At 42.4% G+C, this 17904-nt stretch overlaps 1 protein-coding gene across 8 annotated transcripts in view; it reads right to left on the bottom strand.

Annotated features, from left to right (window-relative positions):
• Positions 1 to 264: 264 nt before the first annotated feature.
• ADGRG2 (adhesion G protein-coupled receptor G2) overlaps positions 265 to 17904 on the bottom strand; it is a 135429-nt gene continuing 117789 nt past the window's right edge. For 5 of the 8 annotated variants that reach the window (XM_009197284.2, XM_021933022.2, XM_021933023.2 and 2 more), the window contains 7 exons: positions 17252 to 17373; positions 14970 to 15238; positions 11707 to 11806; positions 10841 to 11124; positions 7333 to 7434; positions 5852 to 6004; positions 265 to 1979 (listed from right to left, as the gene is read on the bottom strand). In XM_009197284.2, coding sequence (XP_009195548.2) covers positions 1795 to 1979; positions 5852 to 6004; positions 7333 to 7434; positions 10841 to 11124; positions 11707 to 11806; positions 14970 to 15238; positions 17252 to 17373 — 1215 coding nt within the window. In that variant the 3' untranslated portion in view covers positions 265 to 1794. The remainder of the gene's footprint in view (positions 1980 to 5851; positions 6005 to 7332; positions 7435 to 10840; positions 11125 to 11706; positions 11807 to 14969; positions 15239 to 17251; positions 17374 to 17904) is intronic. The other 3 variants (XM_021933027.2, XM_021933028.2, XM_021933024.2) reach the window with 2 other exon arrangements.

Genomic DNA, 17904 nt, shown 5'->3' with positions numbered 1-17904 from the left:
GGAGTACAGGCACACAACACTGTGCCTAACGAATTTTTAATTTTTCGTAGAGACAGGGGTCTCCCTGTGCTGCCCAGGCTGGTCTCAAACTCCTGCGCTCAAGCAGTCCACCTGCCTCAGCCTCCTAAAAGTGCTGGGATTACAGGCGTGAGCCACCATGCCCAGCCAATTGTGTTTGTCTTAATCAGCATGTCCTACCACTTCCGTGCCAGGCCGCCAGGGAAAGAGACTGCAGATGTTTTTTCTTTGTGAAAATTACCAAACTTAAAGATCTTAACTGCAAATTTATTTCATTGATTTTAACATTTTTGATTTTAACATATAAATACAAGACAATTAAATAAATCAGAGAAGAAATATTGCAAAGACAAGTCAGCACTCACAGAAATGTGTATTATTACTATGGTTAGTCTGAGATCCAACATTCACTTGAAATATATGCAAAAGAACCTTAGTGAAAGACTTAACTAAAAGGGTTTTGAAATGTTCCTAATAAGGACGTACTTGAGGCATTGCTCAAGCAGATGTAGGTGGGAAGCAAGACAGACCCTGTATATAACTAGGAGCAATCAAGGCTCGATACATGTAGCAACAATAGCAGTGCAGGACAGTTCCCTGTTCCCAATAGCTGCTCCCCTTGTCACTATGCATTCTTCAAGACACATTTAAAAAACAATTACAGCTCTGGCTGGGTCAGAGTGTACCAGTCATAACAATCAACAATGTACCATGCAGTTGCCTTTTAAAGAACAGCAATATGATTTTGTTTTCCATATATATATATATATACCTTTTTAAGAGAAGGAATCCTAGTCTACTCTCCTGTTCTGAAAGGCTCTGGGGATTTGAGAAGCAGCAGTGTATGTACCTCATCTGTGTTCACAATTTTCCTGACACATGGTCTGGATCACAGTTCATCCCTCTCTGTGGCCAAGGTATAAAGCTAAATATCTTGGTGCAGATTCTATAATCTGACCACTGGGGATGCGGTCAGGGGATGGGTATTCGTATTGGATGCTGTGTTTGGCTGTACAGGTCGTACACCCAAGAGGGTGAGTGGGGCTAAAACATGGTCTCCACTCTGTTTGCCAAACCATGAGCCCATAGGGCTGTGTCTGCCCAGTGGGGGCATCTTTTTCTAACTTGCTCAAAGGCACTGTATGCGCTAACTGTGGCACTGTCTGCTTACATTTTCCCAGTCTGGCTGGGATCATTATTTCTTGATTTCACTGAGGTTTCTGTATTTCACATCCCATACCATCTCCAAGGATTTTCTGAACTATCACATGAGACAAAACAACCATGATTCTACAAAGGAATACATTTACACAGTAGAAAATAAATAGAAAAAAAATGTAGAAGTAAGATTTTTGACACATGGGTCACTAGAATTTAGCTTATATACAACAAAGGCATGCACAACTAAACTCACCAACAGGCTGCAGTCAACAGTTGCTTTGTATGATGTTATCAGAGATAATTTAGCCTCTTTAAAAGGTAGCTGAAAGTTCACTACCTTTTTTTGTTTTCTTTATAGGAGTCATTCTTAATGTATTGTTTAAAACCAGCCTTCTTATAAAATGAAAGATAAGAAACCAAATCAGAAATGTCTAAAAACCATGGTGTAATGTCTTGGTTTCTTCTTGTAATAATAATCATTGCCCTTAATTAGCTTATGCTTCTCCAGATGTTGCCAAGAATAAAATGAGTTGATTTTCATACATCTCACATTGTGTAAAAGGTAAAATTGGACATTTCACACTGTCAAGCATCATGCTTTGATTTTACAAGAAATCACATTTGTTCAATAAAGTGTAAGCTTCCCCGCTTTGAAGTCCTTCTGAGAGCCATACGACCTTTCCCATTGCAGGAATCTTCCTTCTCATTAAACACGTGCTGTTTTCCAGTGAAATCGTGAAGGCACACGTCTCCATTCTGAACACTAAAAGAAACCCCATTCCTCTCTGTAGAAGCATTTCCTGTATAAGGAAACACAAAGCGGGTGGCATGAAGTATCCACAGAAAACATTAAAAAGCAAACAAACTTAGGTATCTCTTTATTCTTAAAGCTGTATTTGTAAAATATGTTTTTAAAAACATTTGTTATATATGTTCATATTTTATTTATTTTTCATTCCTTCCCTAAGGCCACTCAAAGTAAGCATACCAAATTGGAGATTGCTTCAGAAACCAGTTGTCTATGGCAGTTTTTTTTGTTTGGTTTTTAATGAAACAGTCAAAATCTGAAGCAAGGTAATATATTAATAAAAGGCCCACTTCCTAACTCTGGTTGGATATATTTTGACTTCAAGTAGCAGCATATGTATAATATAAGCTAAGGTAATACTTTGGTCTCCCAAAAGGTTAATGTTAACAGAGATCCCCATATGTACCCTTAGGAAGTTCTTGGTTCCCTAGGTTCCTATAAAATGAAACTGTACCAGAGAAACCAGAGCAACCAGCTACAACAGTCATGGCAAGAAGAAATCATCTCTCTTGTAGACTAAACCAGCTCCTCTGACTAAATCAGGATAGGACCAATTCCCAAGAGGAAACTACCAATTCCAACTTCAGAGTCCAGGCCAGGGAGCAGCTGGGCACTCAAGGGTAACTTGGTTTGGATGTGGGCCTTCCCCACCCCAAGCAGGCCCTCAGTTGTAGGAGAGCCCAGGTGCTGGCCTCCTCTAGTTACTTGGCACCATCCTTCTGATCATTAGACCATTGGGAGACTATTTAGAAAGCTGAATAATAAGGCCATTTGTTAGTTCATGACATGATTATGATAACAATGATCATAACAGTACTGGATACTTTATTATTTCATTTAGAGCCCTGCAGGGTGGGTACGACTATTATCCCCATTTTGCAGATGAGGAATGAAGGTTTCAGAAATTAAGTGCTCTCCCCAAGGTTACACAGCTCAGAAGTAATGGAGCTGACGTGTGATGTTGCTTCCAAACTGTGATCCTTGTGGTCCTGGGTACCAAATGAGATGGCTGCTGGTACCCCACCCTCTAAGGCAGCTCAGAACTGAACTATGTAATATTCATGCAAACTAGGTGATGAATATGGTTAACACAGCTCCATCTGTGACACAGATCAAATAGGGCATGTGACTGTCTGAGGCAGCTGTTTGGATTTAGGCATTTCAGCTTGAGGACATTTTGGTGCAAGAACAATTTGGCCTGGCATAATAAACAAACCATTAAACTTCTAGCTTTCTTTCTTTTTTTTTTTTGAGACGGAGTCTCGTTTGGTGGCCCATGCTGGAGTGCAGTGGTGTGATCTTGGCTCATTGCAACCTCTGCCTCCTGGGTTCAAACGATTCTCCTGCCTCAGCCTCCTGAGTAGCTGGGGCTACTCAGGACTACCCACGTCTGGTTGCTTTTCATATTTTTTATTAGAGACGGAGTTTTTCCATGTTGGCCAGGCTGGTCTTGAACTCCTGACCTCAGGTGATCCTCCTACCTAGGCCTCCCAAAGTGCTGGGATTACAGGCGTGAGCCACTGTGCCCAGCCCTAGCTTTCTTTTTTGAAATTGCCAATTCCATTCCTCATCTATCCCAGATGCTGGGGCGAGGACTGAGGAGTCAGGGATGTTTATCTGACATGCACATTATGTGATATTAAACACTGAGTCATTTTGGCAGCCTTAAAAAGTACCCCCACCCTCACCGTCAAGCATCGAAAGTAGCTGTGTCAAATCAGCTGTGTTAAACAACTGTGGTAGAATGTGCTGTTTCCATCAAATCTGATTTCCCAAAGGATGGCAATATATTGATAGAGCTAGGCAGGTGAGGCTTCATCTCGGAGCTCTTTCGAGAGTATGGAAAAATCTGGTTTATGGATTCAGAGCCCCAAACACAGTTGTGATTCTAATGGTTCTTGATGACCCAGCTCGCTCCTTTGATGTCTCTCCTTTCAATTTGCTTTCTCACACTAACGTACTAACCAGCTGTGCTCCCCACTGCCTCGCCTCTGTTTACCTACATTGAATCATTCCTGATAGAGCTATTTGGTGTAGAGCCCAGAGCTTGCTTTCTGGTATCGACAGTAAAGAGCTAAGGCTATACAGCAGTTATTTCTCATCTTTTACAACAGTGATTCTCAACTGGGGGCAATCTTGCTCCCTTTTCCCCCCGCTCCCCTGGGACAGTTGGCAGTGTCTGGGGACATTTTGGGTTGTCATAACTGGGGGCAGGGTGCTACTGGCTCTAGTTGATAGAGTCCAGGGATCCTGCTAAATGTCCTGCAATTCCACAAAAAAGAATTATCCAGCCCCCAAATGTCAGTTGTGCTTGAAGTTGAGAAAGCTTGATTTTGAGGCATCCTATGGTATTTTAAAAGCCTAGACAGGCCAGGCATAGTGACTCCCATCTGTAATTCCAGCACTTTGGGAGGCTGAGGTGGGAGGATCACTTGAGCCCAGGAGTTTGATACCAACCTGGACAACACAGCAAGACGGCATCTTAAAAAAAAAAAAAATTAGCCAGGCATGGTGGCATGCTCCTATAGTCCCAGCTACTCCGGTGGCTGAGATGGGAGGATCACTTGAGCCTGGGAGGTCGAGGCTGCAGTGAGCTGTGATCGCACCACTGCACTCCAGCCTGGGCAATAGGAGACCTTGTCTTAAAAAAAAAGAAAAAGAAAGAAAAAAAAGTCTAGACAAACCAGCAGGACCACCCATCTTTAGGAAATTGGAAAACTGTTTGGTAGATGTATGAACCTTCTCACAAATTTATTTGAATTAGTGAATGAAAAGAACTAACATCCTAAAACAATGAATACAGGCAAATTCTCCATGGAAGGAGAAGCTATACCAGCAGAGCTTACGCTTTTATAAGAATGCAAAAGATATATTAAGAAGCAAGAGAAGGTAAAAATAGATAAGGTAAGCTTTTATGAGTAATGAACAGCCTGGTCTTATGAAAGAAAGAAAATGTAACAGAAGTTTTAGCTAGAAATGTCAGAATTAATGAGTAAAGGAGGCATGGCAGCAGTAATCTGTTCAGATATTGGTCACATATATGGTCACCAATACTGGTCACAAGTCATCTTCCAGTATTTGACATATTCATGGGGATTTGGGTGCTGTCACAAGACAGCCACATTGTGGGAAAGAATTAACAAACATGAAAAGCAAACAATAGGAAGGTGTAAAAGTGTCGGCTGGGCGCGGTGGCTCACGCCTGTAATCCCAGCACTTTGGGAGGCCGAGGTGGGCAAATCACTTGAGGTCAGGAGTTCGAGACTAGCCTGGCCAACATGGTGAAACCCTGTCTCTACTAAAAATACAAAAAATGAGCTGGGCATGGTGGCGGTTGCCTGTAGGTCACCTGTAATTCCAGCTACTTGGGAGGCTGAGGCAGAATTGCGGGAACCCAGGAGATGGAGGTTGCAGTGAGCTGAGATTGTACCATTGCACTCCAGCCTGGGCGACAAGAGTGAGACTGCATCTCAAAAAAACAAAAAAAATGTATATTATGATAGATGTAATAAAAATTGTTATCGTCTTATCAGCTATTTTAGGTGCTGCTCTCACAGAAATAGCACAATACTGAAGTCTCTGGACAACAGTTAAATGAGGATTTAAAATGTTAAAATTTTTAGGTAATCATCAATTCCCACTATGAAAAACCAGATCTTAAAAAAAGATCGTTGTTCCAATATTTGCTCTATAATAAATCAATTTGGATTAATTTTCTCTTCTGTAAGGGAACCACATTTTGATCCACTAGTCATATATGTATTAATAGTTACTCGCTTTGCTTAGCCAAAATGCCAATAAAGGATAAAACTACTTTAAAAAATAAACACTAGCTTGAGAAATACTATATTGAGACATACATACCATTCCTGCTTGCGTGTACTGAGCAATCATTATTCACTAGCAGTGTGGTGGAATTAGTGGAGTTACTGTTTGACTGTAAGGAATTTGAAGAGCTGGACACTCCTTGGTTTACAGTCTGCTTCTTTAAACCATTAGTAGCAGTTTTACTCCAGTCTACAGCAGAATAAGCATTACAGAAAAACAGGGCAGTATGTTGAAGCTCAAACGCAAGAGACAGATCACAGTGTAACAAGTCCTAAGCAACTGATTCCTCACTTCAGGATCTTATGGAGAAGTCACCTTCCACCAGCTGGTGTGATAACATGTATTTTCATTTGGATTATTATTATTTTTTTTTTTTTTTTGAGACGGAGTCTCGCGCTGTGTCACCCAGGCTGGAGTGCAGTGGCGCGATCTCGGCTCACTGCAAGCTCCGCCTCCCGGGTTCACGCCATTCTCCTGCCTCAGCCTCCGAGTAGCTGGGACTACAGGCGCCCGCCACCACGCCCGGCTAGTTTTTTGTATTTTTAGTAGAGACGGGGTTTCACCATGTTAGCCAGGATGGTCTCGATCTCCTGACCTCGTGATCCACCCGCCTCGGCCTCCCAAAGTGCTGGGATTACAGGCTTGAGCCACCGCGCCCGGCCCATTTGGATTATTTACATTTGTCCTTCAAATGACTGCGTGGTTAAAAGTAACCTATATTCTCCTAGAACTAAAGGCCAAGCTAATTTGATTATGTCTATAAATATCCACAGAATTAGGTAGTGATTCAGAGCTTCACACTGTCTTAACAAGAACACAAATAGTCTGTGTTGTAATGACTAATTGTTCTTCAATCCATGAAAATGACTGAACTATATGTACTGCCATTTTCTGAATAGACTCCCGTGTCCCCCAGATACTGCAAAGGTGGTATTCATGCAAAAGGAATGTAACTTTTCAAACAGTACTTCATTTTTCTCATTTTCTTAAAAAAACAAAAACAAAAACAAATGAGCTATTTGCTCTACTACCCAACTGGGTATGTGTGAAAATCACTTCAAAATAAACAAATGTATGTTACAACCAAATGTATGCTAAAGCTTATACCCAAAGTCTGGCTTACTAACAAATAAAGCAACTGACAACCAGGACCTGTGGAGAAAGGATTGAGTTGAGATTTTAAAAATTTCCAAGGTAAATATTAAAAATTACTTTGGGAAATGAAAAGCATGATCTCAAAAGAAAATCAAATCTAAAAATTTTACTGTTGCTTCATTGAAGAGGCAGCCAGGCCATTACTTTTATTGCTCAAAAAATTCCCAGATATGAGTAATTATTTTTTAATTCACTAGATTTTTTTTTTTCTCCCTAATGTTCACAATCAATATTTTCTGTTGAGCAGATTCCAGATTTGCTGGAATTCACTGATTTCTAGATTGGATTTGCTTTGGATCTTAATTTATACAATCTTTTCCTTGAGATTTAAGAGGAAGAGAAAAAGTGAGGTAAATCTTTACCAGAATTTTCAGCCAGCCGTAACTTTCCACAACAAAGATACCGCCTCCATTGCTTCCTGACATTTTCTTTGGCCACACAGTAAAAGATGAATATGAAAAATCCTAAGGAGGGGGAAAAAAAAAACCTACAATGAATTCCAAGCTAATAGCTGAATGTCATAAGCTCACTTTGCACAAAATATATTAATAATTATTTTGGCAGCTGTGGGCAACATGAAATTGTGCAAATTGAATCAAAAGTCCGGAGTCCTAGGAAAGCTTGCTGTCAAAAGGCATCAGGGAATGCCTCTAGAAAATCTTTGTAAGATTAAGATTGTTTATATGATAAAAGGAATCATAACTTTGCATTTCCACAATTAAATTCACTGTCTCCTCTCCTCCCACATCCTGTCCTTGGCCTTCTGTATCTTGGAATGACAAGCCATCCACCCAGGATCCCAGCTTGGACCTAGGCTCCTGCCTCTCCCTCCCTCCCTATTTAGAATCTGTTTTGAAGCTCTGTCAAATGCCATCTTCTCCATACATCTTTCCCTTCCCGCTCTCCTCCTCTCCAGCCCACTGCCATGTCGTTTGCTCGAATCTCTCTCTCCCCCTCAAACCCAGGCAGTTCAGCGATGTACTCACCTTCCTGCCTGCCTCCTCCTGACCTGCTCCAGGTGCTGGCATGGAGAACAAGCTGAAGACCTGAAGGGGCTCTGGGGCTCTACCTGTCACCCACTCGGGTGCCCAGTCAAGGCAGGCCAGGGCTCCCCAGCCAGTCACATCGCTGCCACTCCCCAAGGCTTTTGTCAACAAATACTTGCTGAGTGAATGGATGAATTCTGGGTTCTCTGCCTTCTACTTAAAAACCCCCAATCTATTCACTTTAAAACCTTCATTTTAAAATACCAGGGGCCAGGCGTGGTGGCTCACGCCTGTAATCTCAGCCTCCCAAAGTGCTGAGGTGAGCCAAGATCGCGACACTGCACTCCAGCCTGGGTGACAGAGCGAGACTCCATCTCAAAAAACAAACAAACAAAACAGTTTTGCTTCTAGTAGGGTATATGTGCCCACCATCAAGACCATGTCTGAATATTACACAGCTTCATTCATTTGCCACCCTGGGAGTCGACCATTGGTTGCATTAGGAGAGAAACAGCATGTATAAGAGAGACCAAAATCAGAACCGATATATATATTCAACCACCCCGAAAGCCCTGTGCATTAGGGTTAGTTTCCTTGTATAGATGAAGCAATACATTCATTCCTTTTATCCATTCATATTCTAATGAGAAGATAATCTGGGGAAATGAAGAAAAAGCCAGATTCAATTTCCACATTAAACATGTGAGGGTGGGTACCTTGCTTTCATGTCAATGATTAGTGTGATGTGGGCATATATATATACATATATATATTTTTTTTTTTTGAAAGAAGTCTTGCTCTTGTCCCCCAGGTTTGAGTGCAATGGCTTTATCTCAGCTCACTGTAACCTCAGCCTCCCGGGTTCAAAGGATTCTCCTGCCTCTGCCTCCCAAGTAGCTGGGATTAAGGCGCCTGCCACCACGCCCGGCTAATTTTTGTATTTTTTAGTAGAGGCGGGGTTTCACCATGTTGGCCAGGCTGGTCTCGAACTCCTGACCTCAGATGATCTGCCCGCCTCGGCCTCCCAAAGTGCTGGGATTACAGGCGTAAGCCACTGCGCCCAGTCTATATATATATATATATATTTTAAAGTATCTATTACTTTTAGTATGCCATGGTTGGGAAATAAAACTTTTCTTAAGACCCTTAAAAGAATTTGCTCATGTTTTTGGTTTTTTTTTTTTTTTTTTTGAGACGGAGTCTCGCTCTGTCGCCCAGGCTGGAGTGCAGTGGCGGGATCTCGGCTCACTGCAAGCTCCGCCTCCCGGGTTCACGCCATTCTCCTGCCTCAGCCTCCCAAGTAGCTGGGACTACAGGCGCCCACAACCGCGCCCGGCTAATTTTTTGTATTTTTAGTAGAGACGGGGTTTCACCGTGGTCTCGATCTCCTGACCTTGTGATCCGCCCGCCTCGGCCTCCCAAAGTGCTGGGATTACAGGCGTGAGCCACCGCGCCCGGCCTATGTTTTTGGTTTTGTATGCAATACCATGTGGTATAACACCTGGATATACCAGTTGAGGAACTGCTATATTATAAGTAAAAATTAATAACCATATATAACCAAACAATCACCTCTGCTGGCTTCCTCCAAATTTAAATAAGAACCAACAACCAAATTTGGCATTTGAATTTAACCTCAGGTTGGGATTTCTCTGAAAACCAACAAAATGATCTATTGCCTGACAGAACTAGAGAAGCAAAACCAACAGGGAAGATGAACAAAAGCCAATGAGAAGGCAATTAAAAGGCATCCACCAAAGAGGATTCAGAATAAAAGGAAACTAAGGGACAGTGAATTACTGTTATTGTAATGTAAACCTAATAGCCTGCTAGGCTTTTAATGTCAAAGCACTTCCATTAAAAATTAACAGCGGACACGTCTTTCATAATACTGCTCTAAAAGAATCAGTCATTTTCTTTTATAAAGAGTACAAGTATCAGGGTTCCAAGATGAATTGGCTTCATTAACCAATGGGAAACCTGAAGCAGATGGCGACACACAGAGCCTGCTCTCTTTCCCGCTGAGCGTCCCAGGGCAGCAACTTCTTAGGATTAGCCTTCAAGTAAGACTGCTGCCGCTTGGGTCTGTCTGTTGCCTTCCCATTTCTCATTGTCTCCAAATCGCTGACCTAGGAGGTAAGAGCGGTGGGCTCCCTGTACAGGCACAGTCATGGTATGTGTGCTTACTGTCTGCATGTTCTACTTGAATACAACAGTTTTTTAAAAAAGAAACCAAGTGAAGGAAGAATAATTGACTTTTTCAAAAAGAGTTCCTGACAGGTTCCCCTCAATGTGGTCTCTCCAAGGAGATAATGATGAATAAGGAGAAAAAAACACCATTTCTTGAATTTAGTAAGCACCTTTCTTCCAAGGATCTCAAAGCACTCTCTCTCAATGATAAATATGTTTTTCAATGAAAATATCTTAAGCCACTAAATAAGCTACTTTGCATATATAGGCATACCTCTTGGGGTTTCACAGATAGTGCATTTTTTTTTTTTTTTTTTTTTACAAATTGAAGGTTGTGGCAGCCCTGCATCCAGCAAGTCTCTCAAGGCCATTTTTCCAACAGCATGTACTCACCTTGTGTCTCTGTATCAGCAGTTTTTAGCAATAAAATGTTTTTAAGTTAAAGGTATGTACATTTGTTTAGACATCATGCAATTGCACACTTAATAGACTACAGTCTAGTGTAAACATAACTTTTATATGCACTGGGAAACCAAACAATTTGTGTGACTCACTTTATTGCAATATTTGCTTTATTGTAGTGGTCTAGAACCAAACCCCCAGCATCTCTGAGGCATGCCTGTACTCTTTTAGTAGCTACATTTTTGTATTCAACTGGGATCATTCAGTTTGTATTTGATGCTGTAAAGCTTACCTTGTAAAGTATTAAAGATGGCAAACAGATACATGAAGGTCACGTTAACTGGTCCCCAGGCAAAGAAGGCAAAGCCCCAAGTTATTCCCAGTAAAAATGTAAGGCCAGCAATACTCCTGAGGTCTTGAATACTGGTTTTTCGCTGGGCTCCCAGTTGCTTCTTCTTTTTAATTCGACAGAGCTGAACCAGGACCACAATGAACATGCTGACGTTCAGCAAAAATATCACACAGAAATATCCCACCACCGTAATGTAGAATACTGCATTGTTGTTGATCCAGCAGCTGGAGTTGGTTGGGGGGAAAACAGGGGAAAACATATTACAGTGATGAACTAGAGTTCAAAATGATACAATGAATCTCTAACATTTTACTGAAACATTTTCTACCAGTACAAGAGAAAAAAAATGATAAAACTGCTATTCTCTACAATCATTTATAGCTCTAGGGAAAAGAATCTAAGAGTTTATTTGAGGACACTTGGTGATTTAAAGTATTTTAAAAATAGACCTTTTTTTTAAACATTCAGGATTTTGCCCCTGTAAATCCTAGCAACTCTGTTCCATGAGTCTTTATTAATGTAACTGGAATGTCATTTTATCAGAGGCTAATGAAAATATTTTCAAAATAGTTCCTCCTAATTCATTTTTCTTTTCAGAATATCTCCTCCTAATTCATCACTTGAAGAGTAGCATGGCATTTCCAGCTAGCTTCTCTCATTACATAAGACTGTGAAGGCTGCTGTGAAATATTGCTGGGTTTTATTAGGATGACAGCAGGAGTCAATATGCTGATTAGATCCTCGTTTTCTAGGAGCATTCCGTTTTCCAGTTCACTTAGCATTCCCTTAGGGGGCTTTGTACTCACAAGTCATCCGGTGAACCATTGGGGAATTTCCCATAGGATCCAAGCCCATAGTTATCTGGGGATATAGTCAGGATGATGGTCACAACCACAGCTGGTACCCCTGGAAGATGGGAAACATTTGTCACACCTAATTCTTTTTTTTTTTTTTTTTTTTTGAGACGGAGTCTCACTCTGTCACCCAGGCTGGAGTGCAGTGGCGCCATCTCGGCTCACTGTAACCTCCGCCTCTCGGGTTCAAGCAATTCTCCTGCCTCAGCCTCCCTAGTAGCTGGGATTACAGGCGCATGCCACCATGCCTGGCTAATTTTTTTTTTTGTATTTTTCGTAGAGACGGGGTTTCACCATGTTAGCCAGGATGGTCTCGAACTCCTGACCTCGTGATCTGCCTGCCTCAGCCTCCTAAAGTGCTGGGATTACAGGCGTGAGCCACCGCGCCCAGCCGGTCACACCTAGTTCTAATAACTGAAGTGGGTGACAAGACTAGAGATCACATCCTATTTACATCTTGTAGCAGAGACTGGCTAGCCATTCACCACGCTGGTTTCTTTTCCTCTTTGGCACATGACTGGATGCTCCCAGCCTCCCAGGCAGCTGGGTGTGTGTGGCCACATGGCTCACTTTGGGCCCATGGGATATGGGCACAAATGATTTGCTCCACTTCCAGGCCTGTCCCATAGAAACCTCCTGTGAGATCCTCTACTTTTTTTTTGCCTGCAAACTTGGGGCAACCTTGAGCAGAGTCTTCATTAGCTTGGATCTCTGAATAACTGCAAGACCAGGGACTCCTCTGCCCCTGATAACTAGACTGTAGGTGAGTGAGAAATGATCTTCTACTGAGATTTCAAGATTAATCTGTTACAGCTGCCAGTGTTGCCTTTAACTTTTTTTTTTTTTTCCTGCTCTGTCACCCAGGCTAGAGTGCAATGGCACGATCTCAGCTCACTGCAACCTCTGCCTCCCGGGTTCAAGTGATTCTTGTGCCTCAGCCTCTCAAGTAGCTGGGATTATAGGCGTGTGCCACCACACCTGGCTAATTTTTGTATTTTTAGTAGAGATGGGGTTTCACTATGTTGGCCAGGCTGGTCTCAAACTCCTGACCTCAGGTGATCGGCTCACCTTGGCCTCCCAAAATGCTGGGATTACAGGCATGAGCCACTGCACCCAGTGTTGTGCCTTTAACTTATACATGTCTGGAATGTACATTTAAGAGTCAGCAACTCCTGGCAAATCTTTCATTATGAAACGAAAAGTCCTCAATTTGAGGACTTTGAGACCCAGTGAAGGATGGAGGGTTCTGTCCTGGCTGATCCAGGGGGTGGTGACTGCTACTATGCTGGCTCTCTCGAAAGCCCACGGACACTTCCCTTCAGAGAAGGTACCATGAGAAGGGTCCCCCAAGTTTAAAATAGCTTTTGGTGGGGAAAGAATCCTATTCACCACTGCACACCATCACCCGCCAGCCAACCAGCAGACGTCCCATCTCAAGGCTCTGGTAAAGAACAAACAATTCCTTGTCACAGACCAGTTGCAGTGCCTGGTAATACCAAATCTAATAGTTCATTTAATGCCTTTGCGCTTGAACCTTCTGGTGACCCTGACATATGATAATTTTCTAAGTGAGACACTTTGTTAAAAATAAAATATTGGGGGTGGAGGACCTTGTACTTAACAAAGGAATCTGACTTTCAGCCTTCTCTGAAGAAGACAGAATCCGTGCCCAGTATCTGGAGCGGTGACTTATGTTTCTGGGACAAGCAGGGAAAGGGTGTTGTTCTGTTGTTCTTCACAAAGACATAATGACATAAGATGCAAGGCAGGGTGGCAAGGGCGGTGGCGTGCTTGGAATCTTGATGTGTAGGAATATTTAGCCTGAAAATAGACGGAGTCTGGTGGGGGGTGATGGCAGAAGGCCGCATATAAGGAGACAGAGAGCCAGGCTTGCTGTTTTCTAGCTTTGTGAACTGGAGGGAAATCACATCATCACTTGGAGCCAGTTTATTCACCTACATTTGGAATGACCATGTGGCTCACCTCACTGGCTTATTTTGCATGGGGTCACTTGTGTGCAAATACGTTGAAAAATAGGGGATTATACATACTGTTATATATTACTTATAGATTATCTAAAGGACTTTCTGGCAGAAGAGGTATCAACTTATTGTTTTTTGCCTGAGAGAGCAAAATCAAGACCACTGGTAAGTGCCACCAGGGAGCTGAATGAACTTAGTGGAAAATCAGAACTGTAGAGCTTTATGAAATAGTTATTGGCTGCCTTGTAAGGTAATGAGATCTCCAGTAATAGAAGTATTCAAGCAGAAGTTAGATTATCTTTAGTTAAGGATAAGTCAGGTGGAGTTGAGGGTTGAAGAGGCTCCTACATTGGATGGGAAATTGAATGAAGAGATCTTCAAGATCTTTGGGGAGTCTAAGGCCTTGTGACCTACCACCAATAGGCTGCACAATCAGAAATGTCATGCCCGCGTGGCAGTGAAGTTACAATGGGTTTTTTTTTTTTTTTTTTTTTTGAGACGGAATCTCACTCTGTCGCCCAGGCTGGAGTGCAGTGGCTGGATCTCAGCTCACTGCAAGCTCCGCCTCCCGGGTTTACGCCATTCTCCTGCCTCAGCCTCCCGAGTAGCTGGGACTACAGGCGCCCGCCACCTCGCCTGGCTAGTTTTTTGTATTTTTTAGTAGAGACGGGGTTTCACCGGGTTAGCCAGGATGGTCTGGATCTCCTGACCTTGTGATCCACCCGTCTCGGCCTCCCAAAGTGCTGGGGTTATAGGCGTGAGGCACCGCGCCCGGCCACAATGGGTTTTATATGTACGTTCTCTCACTCTGCCCTCCTGAGCATACTGTCATACATGTCTGATATCTGGGAGGTACAAAGTAGAATGAGGCTGGCTGGGAGCTCAGGGACTGAGTTTGGGCTCTTTACCACCAAGCTAATGTTTTCAATATATTGAGCACTTTCTGGCACCTTCTGTGCCAGCCCCAAATTCTAGTTCCTGGAGATACAAAGAGGATTCATGGTTCAGCCTTGAGGAATTTCATATTCATAACAAATCCAGAGGAAATATACAGGTGTCCTAGAAGGAGACTTGACAAAGTTGCTCTTCGGGCAGTGCACATGTAAGAGTATAAAGCTGTTTTAGAAACTTGCTGAATGTGATCTGCTTCATCATTTCCTCCTGCTCAAAAATCAAAACACTGGAGAAAAAGCAGAGGAAGTCCAGGCAACATATAGGCAAGCTTATACATACCCCAACCGACAATGCAGAATTTAAGGATGTATTTTCGGATGTAAGTATTAAATACTTTGACAAGGGCCAGGTACATATGGAATGCTTCTAGGCCCATCCATGTGAATGAGACCAAGAGAAAATAATGAAGAAATACAGCCACTGAAATGCAGACGCCTTGCATCTTATACAGAGCAATCCACGAGTCCAGGAGGAAGACCAGGTTCAGCAGAAGCAGAGCAGCACACAGCTGGATGAGGATTTTGGAAGGATAATCCCTCCGGATCTTTCTAAAAGGAAAAGATGAGAACCAGAATTAGCCTTCTACTCTGCCAACCCCCCATCTTTTTTTTTGGTCTAAGATAAGGTCTGGCTCTGTCACCCAGGCTGGAGTGCAGTAGCGTGATCTCAGGTCACTGCAACCTCCGCCTCCCGGGCTCAAGCGATCTTGCCACCTCAGCCTCCTGAGTGGCTGGTACTACCGGTACTCATTACCACACCCTGCTAATTTTTTGTATTGTATTTTGTAGAGACAGGGTTTCGCCATGTTACCCAGGCTGGTCTCAGACTCCTGGGCTCAAGCAGTCTTGCTGCCTTGGCCTCCCGAAGTGTTGGAATTACAGAGGCATGAGTTACCACGCCTAGCAATAACCCTTATGTAAGCATATCTGTCAGGCTCTTTGAGTTTTAAGCAATTTATTTTTATTCTTTGGTAAATGTCTATATGCATAAATTTCCTCTCTTTGAGTGTGTGTTTGTATGGGGGGGGCGGGGCTTAAAACCAACAACAACAAAGAAAAAATCTGAACAGAATCGTCTGTGATAACCATGAGGAGAATTTGTGTCTGTATTTCTGTGAGATCTTTTACATGCTGACTGTTGGCCCAGACTTTTAAATAGTTTAGAGTAGACTCTACTGAGCACTCGCCCTGTTTCTCCCGAACTACTTTCAGAAGCATTGGTGCTGCTTCTCATAGAGTCTGCTATATTCAGATCTTCAAAATTTAACCAAGATTCCCATATTATTGTATGTTATTAGGTAAAATGAGATCACGGAAAGAAGAGTTTATAGCTAAATGTAATAGCATAGGAGAAGCCAGCTAATTGATGACATGTTCATGTTTATGCATGCAAAATTAGATCCGGTGAAATCATTCTGAGTAATGGCTGGCCTTATGGTTATTTAGTCTCACCAATAATATTTCCAAAGGCTCACTAGATCTGTAGTCACAGCTAGACCCTAACTTTGGCACTGAAAATAAATTTTTTACATTTTCTGATCAGTATCCAAAATCTAAATCCAAGAACCTACATATTGTTTCATTTTGTTGATGCAATAAAAATGCCTATGTCCTTCTTTTCCATTAGAATTTGTTGAAATTACCCCCAAAAAGCAACCAAAGGGACCTGTCTGGTAAGTCAAAAAGGAAAAGCTGTTTTTTAGAATGGCATTCTTGCTGCAGAGCTACACTCACTGAGTGTCTATTTTTTTCAGTAAAGCTTTTCCACCCTTATTTCTCTCCATCCCCACACCAGTTAATGTATTTAATCCTTTGTGTTTGCTCAGTATAATTTAGAAATATAATTCTATTTATTTATTTATTTATTTTTTATTTTTTTGAGACGGAGTCTCTCGCTTCTGTCGCCTCTGTACATAGTTCTTTTTTTTTTTTTTTTTTTGAGACGGAGTCTCGCCTGTCACCCAGGCTGGACTGCAGTACGATCTCGCTCACTGCAAGCCCGGGCCTCCTGGGTTTACGGCCCTCCTGCCTCTGAAGTCTGGTGGCTGGGACTACAGGCTCGCCCACCTCGGGCCCCAGCTAAGTTTTTGTATTTTTAGTAGAGACGGGTTTCACTGTGTTAGCCAGGATGATCTCGGGATCTCCTGACCTTGTGATCCTAGCCTGCCTCGGGCCTCCCAAAGTGCTGGGATTACAGGCTTGAGCCACCGCTAAACATAGTTCTTATGCTGTACATGGTGCTATGGTCTATTTTGGATTGTAAGTCTCTGGGTTTTGAGGCCTGCATCCCTCATTCATTTCACACTTTATGTCTATCAGGTACTGGGCGTCATTCTGGGGTACAAAGATGATTCTGACACAACCCCTGCCTTCAGGGAGTCCACAGACTAGTGTGAGGACACAAGCATATAAACCAAAAAGTCCCATAAAGTTGATACATAGGTGCTCCACTAGCTGGGTGTACAGGGTAAAGCAGGCTGAGGAAAGGGCTTAGTTAATAAATGTTAGCAATGGAGGTGAGTGCTGAGTCCTAAATCCAAATTTCCAGTTGTGGATACTCACTCAAAAGCTACGTAGGTTACAAGAGTCACTGACAGAAAAATTGATGAAAGCCCACAACCAATATATGTAATAAACGTCAGAGCCATCGTTTGAGCAGGCAGCACAGATGTCCTAGATAGGTCCTGGAAAATGAAATAATTGCTTTTAATAATCAAATATTTTAAAATAAATACAAGACTTATGATTTATCAAGTATTCTAGGGATCCATTCACAGTCTATTCAACAAACCTATGAGGTAGGCACACTTATCACTGTCAGGTAAAGATAAGGAAACTGAGACGCAGAGAGGTTAAGTAACTTGCTCAAGGACACACAGATAGAAAGTGGAGAAGCCAGGATTCAAATTCAGGTCTGGCACACTCCAAAGCCCACGTACTTGATCACTGCATTATAGTGCAATGGAAAGGAACTGGACTAGGAGCCTAAAGACTGCGATTTAGCTCCTGCCTCTTACATTTCTTAGTTCTATGACTGTGGGCAATTATCTAACAAGTGAGTCTTAATTCTGATTTTAATAAAATGACAATAGCAACTCCCCATTCTACCTATCTGGCAGGACTGTTGGGATGATTACGTAAGAGCATTTATGTCAAAGTGTTTTGTAAAAATCTTAAAGTGCATTGCAAACTAAACCATTTTTATTACCCATCCT

This window comes from Papio anubis, chromosome X (genome assembly GCF_008728515.1).
Source record: "Papio anubis isolate 15944 chromosome X, Panubis1.0, whole genome shotgun sequence".
Lineage (NCBI taxonomy): Eukaryota > Metazoa > Chordata > Mammalia > Primates > Cercopithecidae > Papio > Papio anubis.
This window is presented reverse-complemented; position numbering and strand designations above follow the sequence as displayed.